General features: G+C 39.1%; 2 protein-coding genes across 3 annotated transcripts; both read left to right on the plus strand.

Moving 5' to 3' along the window:
• On the plus strand, positions 9,394–16,363 carry LOC109232250 (LEC14B homolog). 2 transcript variants are annotated; one of them, XM_019397944.1, is made up of 10 exons: positions 9,394–9,615; positions 10,100–10,543; positions 10,655–10,774; positions 11,092–11,169; positions 12,506–12,688; positions 13,485–13,562; positions 13,958–14,133; positions 14,459–14,617; positions 15,118–15,178; positions 15,841–16,363. In XM_019397944.1, the coding sequence occupies exons 2-10, from the start codon at positions 10,163–10,165 to the stop codon at positions 16,027–16,029; spliced, it is 1,425 nt and encodes a 474-aa protein (XP_019253489.1). In that variant the 5' UTR covers positions 9,394–9,615; positions 10,100–10,162; the 3' UTR covers positions 16,030–16,363. The 2 variants fall into 2 exon arrangements, with proteins under 2 accessions (XP_019253489.1, XP_019253490.1); XM_019397945.1 differs by having other exon boundaries at positions 10,103–10,543.
• On the plus strand, positions 19,605–22,547 carry LOC109232648 (the record flags this gene model as incomplete). The annotated part of the gene is made up of 7 exons (XM_019398404.1): positions 19,605–19,712; positions 20,016–20,138; positions 20,287–20,484; positions 20,808–21,061; positions 21,224–21,428; positions 21,789–22,091; positions 22,260–22,547. Coding segments are annotated over 7 exons (1,479 nt in total), but the record flags the coding sequence as incomplete, so codon positions are not given.

Here is a 22,930-nt window from a genome sequence, read left to right on the forward strand (position 1 = left end):
TTAAGCTATTATGATATTCCTCAAATTCCTTTCGAAATTACAAAGTTCAACGAAAACTTTTAATATCTTAAATTCTTCAATTTCAGCTCCTTTCAAAATATTTATTAAGCAAACTCAATCTTGCTCCCTCTCAAGGCAAACAATAAACATAAATCAATAATAATATCAACAAGGCATGATGTAGGCCTAAAACTACCCGGACATAGGCATAGCTAGTAGCTACGTATGGACTCTCGTCACCTCGTGCGTACGTAGCCCCCACAAATAGAAGCACAATAATTTAGTTCACCTATGGGGTTAATTCCCTCTTGCAAGGTTAGAAAGAAGACTTACTTCGCTCAGAAGTTCCATGACCGGCTCCAACACCACACTAACACCACAAACCGATGCCTAACGCTCCAAAACTAGCCAAATAATGGGCAAACCAATGAAAATATACTCTAATACTTATAACAATTCAATTTAAACAAATTCCCAATCCGAAAAGTCGATAAAAATTACCCTCGGGCCCACGTGCCCGGATTCCGAAATTTTTCGAAGATAAACTTTGCCCATAACCCCACAAACTCAAATATATAATTTATTCTCAATTCCATTCCCAAATTCGTGGTCAAAATCCAAAAATACCAATTTTCTAGGTTTCTACCAAAACCCCGTAATTTCTACAATTTTCCATGTTCAAATCCTTATACAAACCATGTATTTTAACTTGCAATAGGTGGGCATCACTTACCTTAACATAGATGACGAAAATCTCCCTTCCAAGAGCTCCAAAAATCGCCCAACCAATTGAAAAATGAAGGAAAAATGGCAAAATCCCGTCTTTAAAATAACACTGCCCAGCACTGCCCTACTTCGCGTTCGCGAAGGCTCTCAGTCTCCCCTGCTTCGCGTTTGTGGGTTGAGCTCCGCGTTCGCGAAGGCCAATGGCTCCAGTTCCCCCATGCCTCCTTCCCTCTTTGCGTTCGCGTAGCCTTGGCCGCGTTCGCGAAGGCTTACCCAGCTCCTGTCTCGCATTTGTGTCCACTGCCTCGCATTCGCGTCCACCAAATCCCAGCCGCCTCAAAGTTCCTTTTCGCGAATGCGGGACTCCCTTCGCGTTCGCGAAGGAGGAAACCAGATATAGCAACAGCAGCAACAAATCACCCAATTTGGTCCGGAAAGCACCCAAAACACACCCGAGGCCCCCGGACCCCGTCCAATCACACAAACCAGTCCAATAACATAACACAGACCTGCTCGAGGCCTCAAATCACATCAAACAACGCTGAAACCATGAATCGCACTCCAATTCAAGCTTAATGAACTTTAGAATTTCAAACTTCTACATTCGATGCCGAAACCTATCAAATCACGTCCGATTGACCTCAAATTTTGCACACAAGTCACGTTCGACATTACGGACCTACTCCAACTTCTGGAATCGAAATCCGACCCCGATATCAAAAGTCCACTCCCGGTCAAACTTCTTAAAAACCTTCAAATTTCTAACTTTTGACAAACGACTCCGAAATAACCTACGAACCTCCAAATCCACATCAGGACGCGCTCCCAATACCAGAATCACCATACGGAGCTATTCCCAGACTCGGAATCCCAAACGGACAACGATAACATTGAAATGCAATTCAACCCAAATTTATGAATTTCTTCCAAAATGCCAACTTCCACAATAGACGCCGAAACGCTCCCGGGTCATCCAAAACCCGATCAGAACATACGCCCAAGTCCAAAATCATCATACAAACCTGCTGGAACCTTCAAATCCCGATTTCGAGGTCGTTTACTCAAAAATCCAATCTTAGTCAATTCTTCCAACTTAAAGCTTCCGAAATGAGAATTCTCTTTCCAAATCACCTCTGAACTTCCGAAATTCCAGTTCCGACCACGCGTACAAGTCATAATACCTGAAGTGAAGCTGCTCATGGCCTCAAACCGCCAAACGACGCGCTAGAGCTCAAAATCACCGGTCGGGTCGTTACATTCTCTCCCACTTAAACATACGTTCGTCCTGGAACGTGCTAAGAACTGCTCTGGAGTTGTCTGAAATCACTGTTTAACACCTGAGGCACCTACCTGTGCTACCACAACTCAGCTGAGCACATTTGCTCGAGCAAATCTGAAGATTTCCTTTTTGTTTAGTCAAATTAGCCTTAGAGCCAAATTCCAACATCCAGAATTCTCTACCAGGTCTGTTTCCAACATACGAACACCGCATCAATCACTACATGGTGCACCAATACATGATTGCATACCTTTGCTGAATCCATGCTCTGCATTGCATAACCTACATGACCAGAATAACATTCCCTGATAACATCATGACACATATAAGTCCTGTTCCAACTCTTGTAATAATGTCGCAACGTAAAAGGTGTGTAGAAACTCATAACCAACTACAGAATCAACAAATCATTGAGTCATTTCTCCTGAAAAGAACCATTACCTCATTCTGAACCATGTAACGATAATTGCTCTTTAATATTCTTCATATAAACGTGATTGCACTGATCTCAGGTCCAATAATCTCGTCTCACCCAGTATAAGCTGCCCAAGTAATAAGCTACTGCAGACACTGCCAAAAATCTCATATAATGCTGCAATGTGCCAACAAGCTACAAACTCAAATGTGATACATAAGGAAACGAACTCTGGAAAGGACTACTCAACCAGCGTAAATAATTAGACAACGGAAAAGGTGTTATGAATCTTCCTCAGAATATGGGAAACAAAACACACAAGAATAGACATGGGAAACTGTTAACTAACATCACACTGTTGCGTCATGCAACCCGATCCAACCATGATACCCGTGGCGGCGTGCCACCCGATCCACACATAATAATCTATAAAGGAATTACTTACCGAGCTAAAATGCTCATACCTGTGAAATACTCGAATCTCAACCACAAGCACGCAAAGTGCAAAATGAAATTTCTGGGGAGACAGATAGCGCCATATGCTACAAAACTCAAGCACGGCTAAGGCGCAATAAATGATCTGCATCTGAAGAGCCATCTTGCTCACATAACACCATCACCTATGCAGAACCTCAACACATATGAAATTTATCAAGCTATTTTACAACTCACACGACACAATATGGTATTACATCCAACGTTCAAATACTCCTCCATAAGGAACGCTATGCTGAGATAAACACACCCGGCTCAATATATAGAGCCCCCATTCACATTTAGATCCATCCACGGACCTCAAGCCGATTCTGATCCAACCCCGAAACAACCATCATAACCGGAACAAACTTCCACGGTCCACAACCAAATGAACCGAGCGCCCTCCAAGTACAAATTCCCGAATTAGCGATATTACCACAATCTTCATACTTGGTTTCAATTCTTCAGTCAATCAAGTGACCACACGTCACACTTATACAATCTTCCCGTGGGATATGCTCCCACGACCTTCCACACCAGGTAACAAGTCTGTACCTTTATACCATCGGCCGTACTAATGTTGTAACGTGAATCAAGGATCCGCAAATCAATACACAAAGCCTCTTACAGAAGACACCGATCTTAAGTGACGCTGAGGACAATACCAGCTTACTCTAAATATCTAAATTCTTTTGCTGCTCATCCGAGCTCGTGACATCCTTGCCAACACCGAACCATAACCCTAAATCCTCAAATTCCATTTCCCATGCTACTCACTGCACCAAATCATGCCAATACGCAAGAGTACAAGAATTTCACCTTAACTCCTGAACCACTAATAGGGTAGACACTTCATCATATAGAAACCTTTCACTTAACTCTTTTCAGAAGAATCATTGCAACACGTGACTGAATTCCCACAACTGCAGAAAATATAATCCTCTAGTAGTGGTCTAAACCACCACAACTCTTCCGGGATCCATCTATACTTAACAAGCCATAATACCCAAGCGCCTCCAAATAAAAATCAATTTCGGCGGCTGTCAAGCCTCGCACGTACCGCCACAAATCACATGCATAACTCAACGCGCTGAAGGAACTGATCATTGCCACCATCATGCCAATTCAACCATTTCTAGCCGATTCGACTTCTTCTAATTTACTCTGGACTTGCATCAGGAATAATAATAATAGCTCCCTTCAAAACATAACGAACCCAAATCCGCACTCATCTCGAGTGACCTTATTTCACGAGACCACATTGTCTCAAAACCCACGAACCATCCCATACCCTCCTTGTGCGCATATTCGCGTCTTCAGCTGGTACACCCATTCTGATAATTTCTTCATGCCTCAAAAGTCATTTTCCCTCATTCCTCCAAATGCTACACTGCAAGCCGAAGATAACATAGAACACTCCAAGCCCCTTCTTCATAATCTGCTGCAAAAGCTCGATACTCAACCATGTTATGGACTCAAAATTCCCAGGCACCACACTTCAACTTTTGGATCCACTAGGACCGTTGTTGAGAGTCACCCACTCTAACTTGGTCCCGAATATAATCAAACTCCAAGGCTCTTCTAGAACACGAACACCCTCTCAAAGAAGCACTCGGCTGGATCACTTTCCTTGTAAATCACCTCTACATGAAGCATAAATCCTGAACCTTCCCAAAGCCTGAACATGAATTAATAAGGCCAATTATAGCACACATTCCTCAAATCCTCTGCTCAAATCGCCACTGATGTTCTCTTTCTTTAGTCGTAATAACCCATCAATATGCCGATCACCAGAAACCTCACAAGTAGATAGCCATACAATCCAAGCGTAGGCGGTGGGACTCTCCCACTTAACTTGAAGCTACCATTGCATAAACCTGGAACCCACCAAGATTCTTCCTTCGTCGCTGCACTGGGTACAATTGCTACAAAATCAGTAAACCATCCTGAACCCGTGCTCATTCGCCAGTCGCACGAGTCCGTTCACTTCTCATAGACATCAACTAAAAGGTGCGACAATACATTTCAATCCAAAGTCATGTTGTACCCTTCTTCATATCAAGCAACTCTTTTGTGTCATATCCAACCTCTTCCGTATAATAGCCAATATTCCAAATTAAGTCCATAGACCTAGTCACTGTCCACCATGAATTCCAAATCACTCTAACCTCATCTCAAGGCGTGTAGTCATCCTACCACAGAACCCATATGCTACTATGCCACTCTCCCACTTTGGTCAAACTCTCCCTTAAGCAACTACTCGACTTCTGCTTCTTACACCTGGCCTCCCAGGAATTTAACTACCGCATGACACTTCCCACATGTCCTTCCTCATCCTTCGCTGCCCAGTTGTTGCCTTAAATCAAAATCTATCTCTGTAGCACTTGGACCAATAGATCGCAACCAACCTTAACCTTTCCAAAGATCATCTCTCTTGAACATCAACACTAGGAACACCGATTCGTTCCTGAACCACCGCACACCGCGATCTCTGACAGCCGCTTTCCCGGTACTACTTCACAATACTCTGCCCTAAAGGCGAATTGAAGAAAACCATAACACCGGCGAACTTAACATATTCAACAAGGACTATGACACCGCATCACAGATGAAAATTCTACCACGCTCGAAAATACCAAGTCTCGTTCTTCATCAACCCAAACCTGAACATTTGTAGTCCGATTGCCTTTTCCTCCGCCGGAAATAAAATACCGAATCTCTAAATCATGCACTGAGCAAACCTCCTCTAAAGTCATTCACTACCCCGACACATAGGCAAGCATCTTACCATCACATCAATACTGTGCGATAACAACTCCTGAGCATCATAACAACCTGTACATAGCCTCAAAGCTCTCAGAAGCACAACTACTGAGCTGAAATGACAGAATATCCTTCCGCAAGGCGACGACAACAGCCCAATCAACTACGCAAGGAGAAACATCCCGCACCACAACTGTAGTACCATTACAATTCCTCATTTCCCGATTTATAACCAGCGCTTCACGTCGTATAATGTTGAATGGGAAGGAAATGAAGGCATAAGCCTTAAAGGAATGAAATCGCACGATGAGAATCAAGAAGGGAAGTGCTCCTAACAGCCCTGTAGCCACTCGAAGATAAGTACAGACGTCTACTGATCCGCGAGACTCTACTAGACTCGCTCATGGCTCGTGAGACCTAAGGGAACCTAGTGCTCTGATACCATGTTGTCACGACCCAAAATCCAATAAAGGTCGTGATGGCATAGGACACCGTTGTCAGGCTAGCCAACACTAAATAGTTAATTAAATTCTCATTTTTAATATTTCTGAAATCGTAACTTTCCTTCAATGTAGCTAGTAAAAGATAATCTTTACAGAATAAATAAAAATGTTTACAATTGCAATACTGAATATTCCATAATTATCCCAGAACCCGGTGTCACAAGTGCATGAGCAATTACTAGGAAATAAAATGAAATACAATAACTGTCCAGACTAAAAATTGGATAGAAAACAAAATACAAATACTCTGAAGGAGACCCTGCTGGCTACGGATCGGCTCATAGGATGCAGCTCACCTAAGTCTCTGTATCAACCATGCCGCCGCGCCCACTAGGCCACAAGACATACATGTGCCTGTACAACAAAAATGTACAACAAGTGTAGTATGAGTACGAAAATAACGCGTACCCAGTAACTATCCATTCTAACCTTGAAGAAGTTAAGTAGTGACGAGGGGTCGACTTCGACACTTACTAGTGGTCCAATAATATCAGGTACAGTAAAGAAGTGAATAAATATGAGACAGAGTAAATATATGAAAGAAACAAGTATAAAATATGTGGTACAATGCCCCTCTTTATAATTTACTTAGCTCTCAACTAGCAAGTTCCCTCCGTAATCGGAGCATATACATAGATATAGTGGATTTCATCAAAGAGGTTTTCATAAATCAAAGAAGGGGAAAAACCCTCAGATACACTGGCTTCTAGCGAAATATTACGCACGATTCCATGTGGATATATATATATAGGAAATGCCGAGGTGTACGGTCCAATCCAACATAAAAGTAAATTGTGCACTACCGAGTGTCGAACGGCGCGAACCATAAATGCATCTATTAACCTGCTGAGGCGAACGGCCCGATCCCATAAGAGAAGTAGAAGGAACTACCCCGCTCGCGAATCATACATGCGATGCGGTCAAATATTAATTTAAGGAATCACCCCGCTCGCGGATCATACTTGCGACGCGGTCAAATATAAATTTAACATTAAAATCATATCTCTTTCTTGATTCTTTTCAAAATAAGGGAAATTCAGCTTCTAGCTTTTTAAGGAAATTACCGCGCTCGCGAAGCATACATGTGACGCGGTTACACATAAATTTCTTAAGCTATTATGATATTCCTCAATTCCTTTCGAAATTACGAAGTTCAAACGAAACCTTCCAAATCTTAAATTCTTCAATTTCAGCTCCTTTCAAAATATTTAATAAGCGAACTCAATCTCGCTCCCTCTCAAGGCAAACAATAAACATAAATCAATAACAATATCAATAAGGCATGATGTAGTCCTAAAAACTACCCGGACATAGGCATAGCTAGTAGCTACGTACGGGCTCTCGTCACCTCGTGCGTATGTAGCCACCACAAATAGAAGCACACAATAATTTAGTTCACCTATGTGGTTAATTCCAGCTTACAAGGTTAGAAAGGAGACTTACCTCGCTCCGAAGTTACATGACCGGCTCCAACGCTACTCTAACACCTTAAATCGATGCCCAACGCTCCAAAACTAGCCAAATAATGGGCAAATCAATAAAAATATACTCTAATACTTATAACAATTGGATTTAAACAAATTCCCAACTTCGCTTGAAAAGTCGATAAAAATCACCCTCGGGCCCACGTGCCCGGATTCCAAAAATTTTCGAAGATAAACTTTATCCATAACCCCAAGAACTCAAATATATGATTTATTCTCAATTTCATTCCCAAATTCGTGGTCAAAATCCAAAAATACCAATTTTCTAGGTTTCTACCAAAACCCCACAATTTCTACAATTTTCCATATTCAAATCCTTAGACAAACCATGTATTTTAACTTGCAATAGGTGGGAATCACTTACCTTGACATAGATGACGAAAATCTCCCTTCCAAGAGCTCCAAAAATCGCCCAACCAATTGAAAAATGGAGGAAAAATGGCAAAATCCCGTCTTTAAAATAACACTGCCCAGCACTGCCCTTCTTCGCGTTCGCGATCATAGCCTCGCGTTCGCGAAGGCTCTCAGTCTCCCCTACTTCGCGTTCGCGGTTGGAGCTTCGCGTTCGCGAAGGCCAATGGCTCCAGGTCCCCCAGGCCTCCTTCCCTCTTCGCGTTCGTGTATCCTTGGCCGCGTTAGCGAAGGCTTACTCAGCTCCTGCCTCGCGTTCGCGTTCGCTGCCTCGCGTTCGCGTCCACTGCCTTGCGTTCCCGAAGGCCAAATCCCAACCGCCTCAAAGTTCCTCTTCGCGAACGCGGGACTCCCTTCGCGTTCGTGAAGGAGGAAACCAGATGTAGCAATAGCAGCAACAAATCACCCAATTTGGTTTGGAAACACCCCCAAAACACGCCCGAGGCCCCGGGACCCCGTCCAATCACACAAACCAGTCCCATAACATAACACGGACCTGCTCGAGGCCTCAAATCACATCAAACAACGCTAAAACCATGAATCACACTCCAATTCAAGCTTAATGAACTTTAGAATTTCAAACTTCTACATTCGATGCCGAAACCTATCAAATCACGTCCGATTGACCTCAAATTTTGCACAAAAGTCACATTCGACATTATGGACCTACTCCAACTTCCGCAATCGGAATCCGACCCCGATATCAAAAAGTCCACTTCCGGTCAAACTTTTCAAAAACCTTCAAATTTCTAACTTCTGACAAACGACTTCGAAATGACCTACGAACCTCCAAATCCACATCCGGACGCGCTCCCAATACTAGAATCACCATACAGAGCTATTCCCAAACTCGGAATCCCAAACGACATCGATAACATTGAAATGCAATTCAACCCAAATTTATAAGTTTCTTCCAAAATGCCAACTTCCACAATAGACGTCGAAATGCTCCCGGGTCATCCAAACCCCGATTTGAACATACGTCTAAGTCCGAAATCATCATACGAACCTGCTGGAACCTTCAAATCCCGATTCTGAGGTCGTTTACTCAAAAATCCAACCTTAGTCAATTCTTCCAACTTAAAGCTTCCGAAATGAAAATTTTCTTTCCAAATCAACTCTGAACTTCCGAAATTTCAGTTCGGACCACGCGTACAAGTCCTAATACCTCTCAAACCGCCGAACGATGCGCTAGAGCTCAAAATGACCGATCGGATCGTCACAAATACGATACAATACGATACAATACAACAAATAACAACCATCCAAACAAGCTGTTGGGAAAGCCAAAAGATAGACATTCCAGTTACCAAAAAAAAACCAGCAATAGCAAAAAGTCTCAAATTGGTGTTGCGGGTTTATTAACTTCCAGGAGTAGACCTTGTACCTCCACGTATATCCTACACAACCGTCAAAGATTCTCCCTTCCCTTTATCTTTTTCTCAAACATTTCTTCAAAATTGTCTAATAAAATCCAAACTTATATTCAGTCAACTCCTCCCAGATTACTTTCTTGAGTAATTTTCTTGGATTGTCCGCATTCTTCTCAATTCTAAGGTACTATCAAAGTTTTGATCTTTCTCTTTTCTTTTCACATGTGAATTCAGTTGGTGAGTATAACTGTCAATTGTTTCTCTATGTTCTGTTTAAAAAGTTCCAATCTTTTTGGTGTTTGGAGTTAATTAAAGGTTTTGTTCAGCTTGCTCAGTTTATTTTGATAGCTAGTGCTTTGGTGGGTGTCTTCATCTGTTATCTATTTGTGTCAATTCCAACCCCTTTTCCTCTTTTTATGAAGTTACTCTAGTAGGACATGTAATTTGAATATTGATATTTCAGTGATGTTTTCTGGAATAGTCTTAGACTTAAGTCTTTTGAAATTGGTACAATACCTCTTAATTAAAATTTTATTCTTCAGTTTTGTGCAGCATAATATTGGCCTGAGATGAGTTTATATGTAGTAACGGATTCATATATCTGATCCTCTGACCCCGACTTGTTTGAGACTGAGGCTTAGTTGTTGTTGTTATTGTTGTTGTTGCAGTAGTTTGGTGTAGCATGGTTAGGTACTCTATGCACTTTGGAGGAAAGTGACAAAAGATAGACCATGAGCAGGTCTAGGAGGTTATTGGATGCTTGTGAAAGTGCAAGGGGAGATGGGATACTAAATATTGATCAAAGAGTTGATGAGGGAACAAGTTGTCTTGATCATGAAATTGCCCAACTCACAAAGATTAGGTCGGACCCACACGGGCGAATGCGACAGCTGCTTCCTGGCAAGAGAAAAGCACCATTTTCACCTGTTAATATGTTGGCTGCCAGGGAAGGGAATTATAGTGGTAGAGGAAGATTTTCATCAGCAGACTGTTGTCATCTTTTGAGCCGGTATCTTCCAACAAATGGTCCTTCTGTAGTTGATCAATTGAGGAGCTGTGCTTATGTTTCACAGTTTTCAGCGGATGGTTCTCTTTTTGTCGCGGGATTTCAGGTTTTGGTCTATCTAGCTGAATTTTCTATTTCCAGAAAGTATAGAGAGATCTTACCTATGTTTTATGTCCACTGTCAGTTATGATCTTATTGTCTTTCTTCCTGGAAACAGGAAAGTCATATTAGGATATATAATGTAGATCGAAGCTGGAAAATCCAAAAGGATATTAGAGCAAGAAGTTTACGATGGACAATCACTGATACGTCGCTTTCACCAGATCAACGTTTTCTTGTAAGTTCGTAAAGACTAACACAATTTTGTGCATAATTAGTCCTTGTCCGTGTAATCACAACTGGGGTTTGGTTTGTTCCTATGATTATCATAAAATCTGGCTACTTTATTTCTTTTTGTTTCAACAGATTCTGTGACTTTGAGAATAGCTTTGTGTTTCTTGTTATATCATGGAAAATATTTTCGGTCTGACATTATCGCAAGCTCTTAATATGTGATGCAGCTATAACTTTTTGAATTTGATTAACACAACATCTAATCCACCGTGGTTTTCTGCTGTCACTCCTTCTGAGTTGGTTTTTATTTGTTGATTACAGGTTTATTCCAGTATTTCACCCATTGTCCATATTGTTGATGTTGGATCTGGTATGAAACAGTCTGTTGCAAATGTTACGGTATGTTTTACCTGTTATGTCGAAACATGTAAAAGATAGAAAACTATTATGTGACAACATATCCTGCATCTTTGCTGCACTATTCTATCACCTTCTAACATCATAAAAGTCAGTTTTGGGTACTCATGCGTGCTTTTTTAATAATAAATCATTGTAGATTTCAAATACAGAGGAAATTAGTATGCCAGTATTGTGGTTTCCAAATGAAGAATCTGAAGTGTTAGCGTATAATTTCTGATCTTTCTATACGAGCGATGCAGACATCATTTGTTTCCCCTTTCTTTCTAGGGTAATCAAGGTGATGGTGCCAATTTAATGTATCCTGTGCAACTTGTTATATTAGTTGGTTCGGCAAGAGGTGTTATGTTGTGCCTCGTTTTATAGTAGTGCCATTGTAATTGACATTGGGCATGCAGTCGGAGGTCTTATTTAAGGGATTCATTGGGTATGAAATGTTGTGTATCATGATTGTCATAATGTACTTCAATCATCAATGACCTCAAGCATCCATTTGGGTTATGGATAGCCATATCAAAAGACATCATGTAGTGTAATAGAGTTGCTCTTAAGTATGATAGTATTAATTTAAACTTTCTTTTGCATTTTGTGAGACCAAAAAAGTAAAATATACACCAAGAAACTGAAATTCTACAATTTCATACTTCAGTTATGCATACTTTTGAACCCTCTTACATCATCCCTTCTCATTCTTTTGCGTGCACTAATGCAAATCAATGATGGGGTGGAGGATAAACAACAAACGGGTTTTGCCTTTTGTTGTGGAATTATAGATATCCATATCTCATTTGGCACTTCCCATTCTTGTCTCTATTTCTAAAAGAGGTTTTATGCTGAAGGTTATCATCAACCACATGATGACAGTACCTAATACATTGCAGTTCAGCAACACTTCAGATCAGTTTCTAGTAAATTTTTGACTAGTGCCTTTAAATTTTTTTAGCTAGATTTCCAAATATAAGATCAAAAGCAAAATAGTTTTGAAGCTCTACGGGGTGGCTGACCCCGGAAATCGTAGATCTTCTATAGATGGGAAGCTGTTATATAAAAGTCTGACCCCACTCCCCAGTAGTCCTCTTTAGATCTCCTGTAGATGGGTTATGTGTAGCTGTTTTACAAAAAGATTTAGTAATTGGGTAGATGAGATTTGGCTGCATTTGTCTGAAAGCTCAATTTAAGGAAGGCATCTGGTCCTTGATAATATGGCCATCCATCTTGACTTGGCTCAAAGTCATTATCAAGACAGCTAAATTTTTGAGCAAATAGTTCATGAGCTTTGGTGTATCTAATTAATCTTGTATTTCCTCTTTTTCTGCAGGAAATTCATGAAGGCTTGGAATTTTCTTCCCTTACCGATGATTATGACGATTATTCATTTGGAATATTCTCTGTGAAATTTTCTACTGATGGGCGAGAACTTGTTGCTGGCAGCAGCGACAATTCAATATATGTTTATGATCTTGAAGCAAGAAGGCCAAGCCTTCAAATTCCAGCTCATAAGGTATCGTAATATGTTCTTTTGGTAGTAGCAGATATGGCTAATCAACCATCTTAGTATGATCTCTGTGTGGTGTATTTGCTAAGTTTATTTTCCTGTGAAATCAAAAATTGGGTATGCCCCTGAATTAGGTATCGTGAATAAATGTTTCCATCATCAGGTGATTTAAATTCAATACTTTCTTACATATAGCTTTCCTTCCCCAAATGTGTGCATTATATCTAGTTAAGCATTTCCTTTCCCTTTCCTTTGGTGAGGGAGTTGAACCTACAAAAGTTAATTGCAATGAAGTGAGAACTGGTTCTTAGATTCAACCTGATATATATTCTTTCTATGAGTATTGTTTTCCTGTTGTATTTCCCCTTATTAATAGTCACTTCTTTCTGTGTTCTTGCTGTCGGGGGGCTGTTTCACCCAATCACTTTCTTGAAAGAGGACATTAGTATTTGAGCATGATGATGGAATTTCTGATTCGTGGATTTGAGTTGATTTCTGTGCTCAGTATATGCACGGTTAATTGTTTCTTTAGCAAGGAGGTTCCTAGAATATCAGAATAGAACTTATTTTGGTGGAACAATTTTTACCTTGTCGTACCATGTTTCTGAATTTCTTCAAGTTGCCAATCTCCTCAAAAACTTGAATTCACAAGTTTGACCAAAATGTCGACTGAACTTGTCACAGAGTGGGTGTCTTAGGCTGAATACAATATGTATTTACTCTTTCTGGCTCTTTGATTTTCCCCTAAGCGGACTGACAGATGTGGAACAATATTGTAATTTGCTTGGCATTTTCATTGCAGTCTGATGTTAATGCTGTATGCTTTGCTGATGAAACTGGACACCTCATATATTCTGGAAGCGATGATAGCTTGTGTAAGGTAAGTTTTATCCAAATTTGATGGACTTAGTTCATTACTGGTGACCATTTTCTGGACCATCCGTTATATTACTTAACCAACCCCAGACTGGCAAAATGGCGGCTTATTAAAGCATATTTCATGATGCTGTTCTGTTTTAATGTTCAGATATATGGGTCATATGGAACCTTTTGACTTCTATTTCTGTTTACTGATGGTGGTGTAATCCCATTAATATAAGCGTTAAACCCCTTAATGATTCTGATAGTTTGTAGTTAAAAAATGCTTGTTTTTATCAAGCATTGGAGGGTTCATTGAGATTCTCATGGACAGCCAAAATACTAGTGTTGTTTCGTTGCTTAGAATTTGCAAGTATGTATCTGTTTGATTGAGGAAGGACTCTTGATCATATTCAGGTTTGGGACAGGCGTTGCTTTGGAACTAGAGGGCAAGCAGCTGGAGTTCTCATTGGACATCTAGAAGGCATTACATATATTGACACGCGTGGAGATGGCCGATATCTTATCTCAAATGGGAAAGATCAGGCTATCAAACTCTGGGATATAAGGAAAATGTCTTCTAACATTAATTAGTATGTTTCACTTGATCCTTTTGTCTCCTTTTTTTCTTTTCTTTATTTTGTTTTGTCCATCCCCCTTTTCCTACTTTTTCCTCGCCACATCTTCCTCTTCTTCTCCTCATGGGCGTAATTAGTGCTTGAAGTGGTTCTTTTCTATCCAATAATGCTCCAGTACGTGACTAATCAGTGCATTTGAGTCTTGAGGAAACACTTTTCATTGCTGATTTTCTTTCTCCTCCATCACAGAGAATTATTTGACAGCTTTTTTCAGATCGTAGGTTTATTGGCAAAGAAGATCTCATTGGAATTGCTAATAATTCTACTTTCTTTTATGTAGCTCCCCAAGGCCTAGAAGTTATGACTGGGATTACAGATGGATGGATTACCCGGAACATGTTAGAAACAGGAGAAACCCACGTGACCTGTCATTGACTACTTATAAAGGCCACAAAGTCTTGCGCACTCTTATACGCTGTTATTTTTCTCCTGCACATAGGTTCGTTGTTCATGGTTTGTATTGGTCAAGTTTCTCTTTGCTAAACATGTTTTCTGATTGTCAATTTTGGCCAATGGACTTGCTTCTATAAGTGTAGTTGTCAGCTTCGGAATTTTAGTGCCTCTGCATATCAGAATTGTTTCTCTGCAGCGGCTCAAGAAAATCCAGATTTTTGAATGCTTAAGTTTTTGAGGTGTTCAATTGATGTCTAGTTAGTCCTTGTAATTGGCATCACTTTTTATCGCTTGTCATGATTTTCTTAACTTCATGGTTCGTGAGGCATCTTCACCTAAGACCAATGTACAATTTTACTTGGTATCATTAGCAGTTAATATGAGGAATTACTTCAGCTTTAAATATGTATAGTTTTATCATGATTTATGAATCTATTAACCTGGGAATCGTGTGTTTTATAGGGTGTTGCTTTTTGATGCTTTGATTCTGCTATTTGATGACATCTGCAGAAGAGTGTCTAATCTGCTAAAGTTTTAATCTTGCAGCACAGGGCAAAAGTTCATCTACACTGGATCAGCCGATTCATCTGTTTATATTTATGATGTGGTATGCTTGGAGCTTTATACCCTTATTTAATCTGCTCTTTTTTCTTTTCAACATCTTACTTTCTTGCTTCATACTTCATAAGCTGATATATTAGGTTCATTAGCTAGTGAATCTTTTTTCTAAGTCTGCTCATTGCTTTTGAGGACTTGGATATATGCATTCTGCATGTAGCTAGGAGTTTCTGCAGCTTTGAGTGGTTGAATATCTTTAGGCCAATTACTGATGGCTTGATAATCTGAGCTGCGGAACTATAGTCTTGACTCCATTTTCTCTAACTTGATGATTAAGCATGAAATGATTAGCGTCAGAAATGTTATGTCTCCAATTTGATGATCAATGATAGGAAAAAAGTTAGCTAGTCAGGGTTCGGGCAGTTTTCCAATTTGATTAAGTAGTTTTGAGCATGAAGGCAAATATCAATCTTCCCACGAATTGTATGGTCTACTATGCCTTTCATATAGTTACTTCCAATGTATATATGCTTTATATATGAGGGTCAAGCTGCACACCTCGCATATATATTTTTATTTTGTTCTATGGGATAATGGTGGTATTTGTGCCAGCTTCCGCGTGCTGCATTTTGGGAGCATTAACTTTTGTTTGGAAAAAATAGACTTGATAACATCTTGGATTATCATGCATTTCTTTCATTCCATTTGTAGGTGAGTGGAGCTCAGGTTGCAAAACTTGATTACCATCAGGATCCGGTGAGAGATTGCAATTGGCATCCATACTACCCCATGCTTGTTAGCTCCGGGTGGGACGGCATTATTGCAAACTGGGAATTTCCTGGTACTGGTGCAAGCTCATTGCCAGTGAAGCCGCTGGCCAGACGGTGGAGGCGATTTTAAACTACTGCTAGTAGCATCTAGAAAAATATATTTTTTTGGCAGTTCGCTGATTGAAATTTGCAAAGCTCAAGTTTTCTGCGTGGGCAAATGTTCTGCTATCGACATGTTAGACACATGTATATGCGTAAATTTGCGTTACTATACTCTGGTTGTCCCTAAGGGGCCAATAGGTCAAAGTTGTAGTGTTACGAGTTCAAATCCTATTGGTTGGGCATTATCTACTGAGACTGTTAATGGTTATGTGAAAAGGAAGTATTGTACATTACTCTAGTAAGTTGATATTACAAGTGTTATTGAATTTTTTCTGAAAGATTCCTGTGAAAAATTACATTTACATTCACCCAGTCATTAAATGTATGTCATATACTTCTTTTTTTCATAAACTTTTATTATTCAATCATAACTACTAACTCTATATTGTTGTACACGACGATAAATCTAGTTGGGATTGACATATGAATCCTTCATAAGATCATACACGTGAGGACAAATATAGTAAAGGGACTGAAATGTTCCTCCACTTTCTCGCCCCCTTTTTTTTTTGTTTGTAATTTGTTACAAGAAAATTGTGAAAAAGTAGCTAATTTTTATTCAATATCTGTAAAGAAAACAGTTAAAACTTATGTTCAATGTACTTCCCAACAAATTAGTTTCCACGTAGAACTCACAAAAGAATCTTGATAATGGTCGTACATGTAAGAATTCTTCTTCTTTTCGTTAACATGATTTTCGATATATATCGAAGAAACTTTCAAGTTATTAACCTACAGAATTTTATGTTCTCAAAGGACACAATAACTCCACCAATAGTAGAAATTGATCCCCCAAAATCAATAACAAATGCCCTCAACACATCATCCAGAATGTGAATAGTCCGCACGGACTGTCCATTGTGGATGGAATGAATAATTTCTGTGATGTACATCTGGCCAAAGCCAACTTCTCTGAAGTGTAAGAAGTCATTACCGTAATAAAATGCACGGGACTTGGTTGTTGAAATTCGAATACAAACATAGAGCCGACGCAGCAGAAATTAAATAAGGAACGTACCTTCAATCATAGTTGTTCAAGTGTTATAGAATCACCTTGTAAAACTTTGATAGAAAACCTAGGAGCCTTCTAGCCTGTGCCTATCGTACGATGCCAGATTGATGGAGTCACATGCCTATTTATAGGTATGCTAAGGACTCGTAGGCAAATACGTTACCCCTAGGGACTTCTCCATAAATTATAATTACCCTAAGTACTCTTAATATATAGTAATTTCTTTCCATCAAAGAAACTATCATATATGCATAACTACAGAATATTATCTGATTATTATTTCCTTTGGAAGACAAGGTAATTAATTTATTACCTTATATGTGGGCCACACTAAAAGTCTCTAGGAAAGACGGTAAATTTCTAACATTCTCCCACTTGGCCCTATATTAAAATCAGATTATCCTTTATGAGAGATAAACATATAATATGGCCATAGACTTTATCACCCAACTAAAAGTTATGCTACAATCACTTTAACTAGAATATATTATTACACGAATCATGGTAGTCATGCTTTTAAACAAACACTTCCTTCCATGTATTACAATGCGCAATACATTCTAACAAAGTATCTAACAACTTGAATGAACTTAATATAAGTCATTCAGATCCAACTTCATTGACAATGATCACAAATAATACATGAAAAACCTAAAGTGCGCACTATCATGTATATCAAAATAAACATAATGTCTAGACAAACTGTTAGAGAGCAAAGGAAGACTAAATTGAGCTACTAAGCCACATATGTGTTACATGATCCTTGAAAATATTAGTCGGCAGACCTTTAGTCATAGGATCAGCAATCATCAAAGTAGTACTAACATGCTCAAAATTCACATCTTGCTTCGTCACACAGTCTCTAACCATCAAGTACTTTATGGCGATGTGCTTGCTTCGGCTGCCACTTTATTGTTCTTAGAGAAGAACACTGCAGCTGAATTGTCACATAAGATTCTCAATGGCCTTGAAATGGACTCGACAATCCTAAGGCCAGAAATAAAAATTTTCAACCATAACGCTTGTGATGTAGCTTCATAGCATACTATAAATTCAGCTTCCATTGTGGATGTTGCAACAATGGTCTGCTTGACACTTCTCCAAGACACAGCACCTCCACCAAAAAGGAAAATGTATCCTGAAGTGGATTTACCAGTGTCTTTGCATCCACCCAAATCAGAGTCTGAATATCCAATCATCTCCAATGAGTCAGAGTATTTGTATGTGAGCTTAAAATCCTTAGTTCCTTGCAAATATCTCAAGACCCTTTTACCAGCTTTCCAATGGTCAAGACCAGGGTTACTTTGATATTTGCCAAGCATTCCTATCGCAAAAACAATATCAGGTTTAGTACAGACATGTGCATACATAAGGCTCCCAACAAGCGAAGCATAGGGAATATCTTTCATTTGCTCCTTTTCCAATGCATTTTGTGACATTGATTCAATGAGATTTTGTCACCTTTAATTATGGGTGCTGCTATAGGTGAATAGTTTTTCATCCCGAATCTTTCCAGAATTCTTTCAGTGTAGGCCTTTTGAGACAATCCAAGTAATCTTTGGGATCTGTCTCTATGAATCTCTATGCCAATGACATAAGAGGCTTCACCCATATCCTTTATCTCAAAATTCTGGATAAGGAACCGTTTAGTCTCGTGCAACAATCTCAAATCACTAGTTGCAAGCAAAATATCATCCACATATAGGACTAGAAAAATATATTTGCTCTCACTTATCTTAAAGTATATACACTGATCAATTATGTTCTCCGTAAATCCAAATGAAGAAACAACATTATGAAATTTAATATACCATTGGCGGGAAGCCTGCTTTAGCCCATAAATGGATTTATTCAACTTGCAAACAATGACTTCTTATCACAAAATCCTTCAGGCTGACGCATGTATACCTCCTCTTCAAGATCTCCATTCAGGAAAGCTGTTTTCACATCCATTTAATGTAACTCTAAATCAAAATGAGCTACTAATGCCATGATTATTCTCAATAAATCCTTCTTTGATATTGGAGAGAAGGTTTCATAGTAATCAATGCCATCCCTTTGAGTAAAACCCTTGGCTACAAGTCTGGCTTTATATCGTTTGATATTTACCAGATGAGTCTCTTTTAGTTTTAAAGACTCACTTGGAACCTATGGTACAGGATCCCTTTGGTAATTCGACGAGGTCCCAGACTTTGTTTTTAGCCATAGATTTTAACTCTTCTTTCATGGCATCATATCAAAGTGTGGAGTTTTCTCCACTCATGGCTTGTGAAAACGAGCATGGATTATCTTTTAGTCCAATATAATAATCAGACTCTTGGAGATATACAACATAGTCACTAGAAATTGCTGGTTTTCGAACTTTTGAGGATTTTCTCACTCCCATTGGTTCAGGCACTTCTTCAATGGATTCAGGTAAAGCGGTTGATCTTCATGTGGCTCCTCAAGTGGTGGTGGATCTTGAACTTGTTGTTGTTCAGATAATTCATGAGAATTTTTCTGAGCAACAATCAAGTTCCCAATAAATAAACATAACTCCAAGGTTCAACTTAGAAAGAAATGGAGTTCACAGCGGCCATGTTCAGACTAGCCTTCGTGATCCTTTTTGCACAATAAAGAACGGGAGGGGCAGGTGCCAGGTGATTGATTGTCTCTATCTGAAATATGATTTCCTTTTTCTCATCTTAGTAACAGATAATATGTTGTAGCTGCGGAAAAGTTTCGTCCTTCTTGTCCTTCAGTGATATAAATATATCATTGTAAATTATGTCAAATATTTTTCTTCTCTTACCAAAAAAAGTACAACATTTTATGTTTTGTATTAACTAGAATGAGATATGACACAATGGTGTTTCTTCTTTTCCTTTATGTTCTTGCATCAATATTCTTTCCTTACACCTTTCTGTATTTCATACTTGTTCTAAGTCGATGCTAATTATTAGGATGGTTATACAAAAGAAGTTGTTGGACCAGGAGGAGTGCCTGTTCTTGTTGCTGTAAGAGCAAAACCTAATCGAAACGCTAGCAGTGTTTTAGACAGAGAGTTCTATGTCAGCTTTCTTAATGTAAGTTTTAAAACTAATTTCGCTGTCTGAATTGTTTGTACATGCCTCTTTCTGAATCAGACCGAGTTGAAGTTTGCTTGTAACATTTTGCATTACAGTTTAACAAAGCAGCTAATAGAGACCAATGCTATATTCCTTGTGGTTGCAGGTCTTAAACCAAGCAGAAAATGCTGGTAGATTCAATTTTACAACACAATTTCCTTATTACAGAGAAGTACTTTACAAACCGGATTTTCGGGGCAAGCATTTTGGGAAGAATCTTGTGTTTGATATGGATATGAGCGGTGGAGACTTTCTAGCTCTCTTTTATCTACTCAATTTACCTGTAGAAGATATCAATCTCAAAGTAAATGGCCTTCCATAAGTTCTGTTCCATCCGTTTATGCTAGTCTTCTATAGTCAATGAGATCCTCAACCAAAAATATTAAGAATTTAGTTCTTGATCAGACATCAGTTGTAGTTACAGTAAGTTTCTTCAATCAGTAAGTGTCACTTTATGTGCAACTTTTTGTCCAAACTACATTCCCTCAATTCTGTTCAGCCTTGGGATAAAACTGATGAATTGTTAGCAACCTATTGCAGAAACAGAGTGGAACCTAATGTAAGTTCAATATTATCATAACGTTATGAAGTAATGCCTTTCGATGTGCAATATCTTCTTTCATTCAGGCTATACTAGTGAGTCAGACTGGATGGGCAAATGCTGCAACAATTGATTCTGTGTATGATTTGCTTCATATGATGGGTCGTGATGACATTCCTGTGGGCCTTGGAGATGTATTCGCAATGAACCAGTCTGATCCTGTTTTCTCTGCCGTTGGAAACTGCAGATACAACAAGGTCATTCCACAAGGTAGCGGTGGATACCTAGACTCAGACACTCTTTATGGTTTAGCTCGTTCGTTACCTCGAAGTCCTAGGAGGTATATTCTCTGCTCTAAATCTGCCTATAGTAAATCCATGTAGAAAAATGTAAACTTTGCCAAGCATTGGCATTTCATGTTATTCATCTTAGCAACTTCCACATGTTCAATTGTGCACTGTAAAAATTTGCTGATATACCAGCTTGATCTAAATAATTTCAGATACACAGCAGAAAATTCTGCAAAATTTGGAGCTCCCCGAGATACCGATCATCCTGAACTCAGACAACCTCTAGCATCGGAAGTATTGGAGTCAGTGGTGAAATCACTCGATCCTGGATCGAAAATTTCTATTTTAACCAATGGCCCATTGACTAATATAGCAAAGATCGTTTTGGAAGGCAAGAATACAAGCAAGGCTATACAGGCAAGTGGTTCCTCTATTATTGCGGTGATTTAGGAAAGAATTCAGACAATATTCTTCAGTTAGGATCTAATCGTAGTATAGACATTCTGAGCCGATTTTGAGAATTTGGAGCGGAAACTTCTCTAGGCCCTCAGGTAAGTTTAGTCCTCCCATAAGTAAAACTTCCTCTGTCAGTCAACTCCCTCAATTTTCATTATGAACATATTATGTTACCCTTTAGCTTAGATAGCTGTTTTCAATTGTGGTTGATCTCCATATAAATCCTTGTCATATCAATGACCGTGATGGGTTGAGAACCTGAGATATTCATCATAGACATTTTCATTAATTTAAAAGGTAATCTTCTGAATTTTGATGCAGGATATACTAATTGTGGGGGGACACATCAATCATGATAACACAGAGAAGGGAAATGTGATCAATGTTCCTTCTAATAAATTTGCGGAACTGAATATGTTTCTTGACCCTTTGGCTGCAAAGACAGTTTTGAGTTCTGAACATAATATCATTCTCATTCCACTTGGCATACAACGGAAAGTCAGTGCATTCCATCAAATTCTTGAAGGACTCTACACGACAAGGACACCTGAAGCATTATTTAGGAGGCGCTTGATATCAAGGTTATATCGCCTGCAAAAATTACATCATGTCTACCAGCATCTGGTATATAATTCTCATCTCAATTTATCCACTGTAGTAGTTTCCTATCACCTGGTTTTTGGTTATATATTCCAGCAATTTGTTTGGGTATATCATATAGAGGTGTATATCGTTGTAATAATTGTCTTGTTATTCTTGATGTTTTTCTACTTATAAGTCATAATGTTTCAGGATATGTTTGTTGGTGAGATCCTTGGAGCAGTAGTAGCTGGAGATCTCTCTGCACTAAAATCAACCTTTGAAGTGAAGAAATTAAAAGTCAGTGCTACAGGAGTTGAATCTGAAGATGGTGAAATTATTATTGACAAGGAGCACGGAAAAGCAGTAAAAGTATTGGAGAATGTGGATCCATCAGCTTATTACAATGTTTTGGCAAAACGACTTGGGGATGAAAAGCAGTTTGCTGTAATTGGAAGCTTCAATGAGCAGAGAAGAATTTGGAGTATACCTTCCGTTTAAGCCTTGGTGGATAAGAGTTATCCCAAAATATGTTTTGTACCTTTATATATTATTATATATATTTTGAATCCCCTTGACACAACGCAAACCATAGCTTAGTGGTCAAGGGGGTTTAATACATTTGTAAAGTCATTGGTTCAATTCGCTATTGCCCATGTTGGTGGAAGGTAAGAAATGCTTGTTGGAATAGTCAAAGTGCATGTAAGCTAACAGGGACATATGTCGATCGAATTTCTGCACAAATTCTACAAATTTTTATATTCACTCGACAACAGCTTCTTGACATGTATGCGACTGTAAAAGGAAGAAGGCTACAATTTCTTAAAGACAAGGCAGAAACTTCTAGACATGAAGTATTTGCGATAATAACTGACATTGCTCAT

The sequence above is a fragment of the Nicotiana attenuata genome, chromosome 9, assembly GCF_001879085.1.
Source record: "Nicotiana attenuata strain UT chromosome 9, NIATTr2, whole genome shotgun sequence".
NCBI lineage: Eukaryota > Viridiplantae > Streptophyta > Magnoliopsida > Solanales > Solanaceae > Nicotiana > Nicotiana attenuata.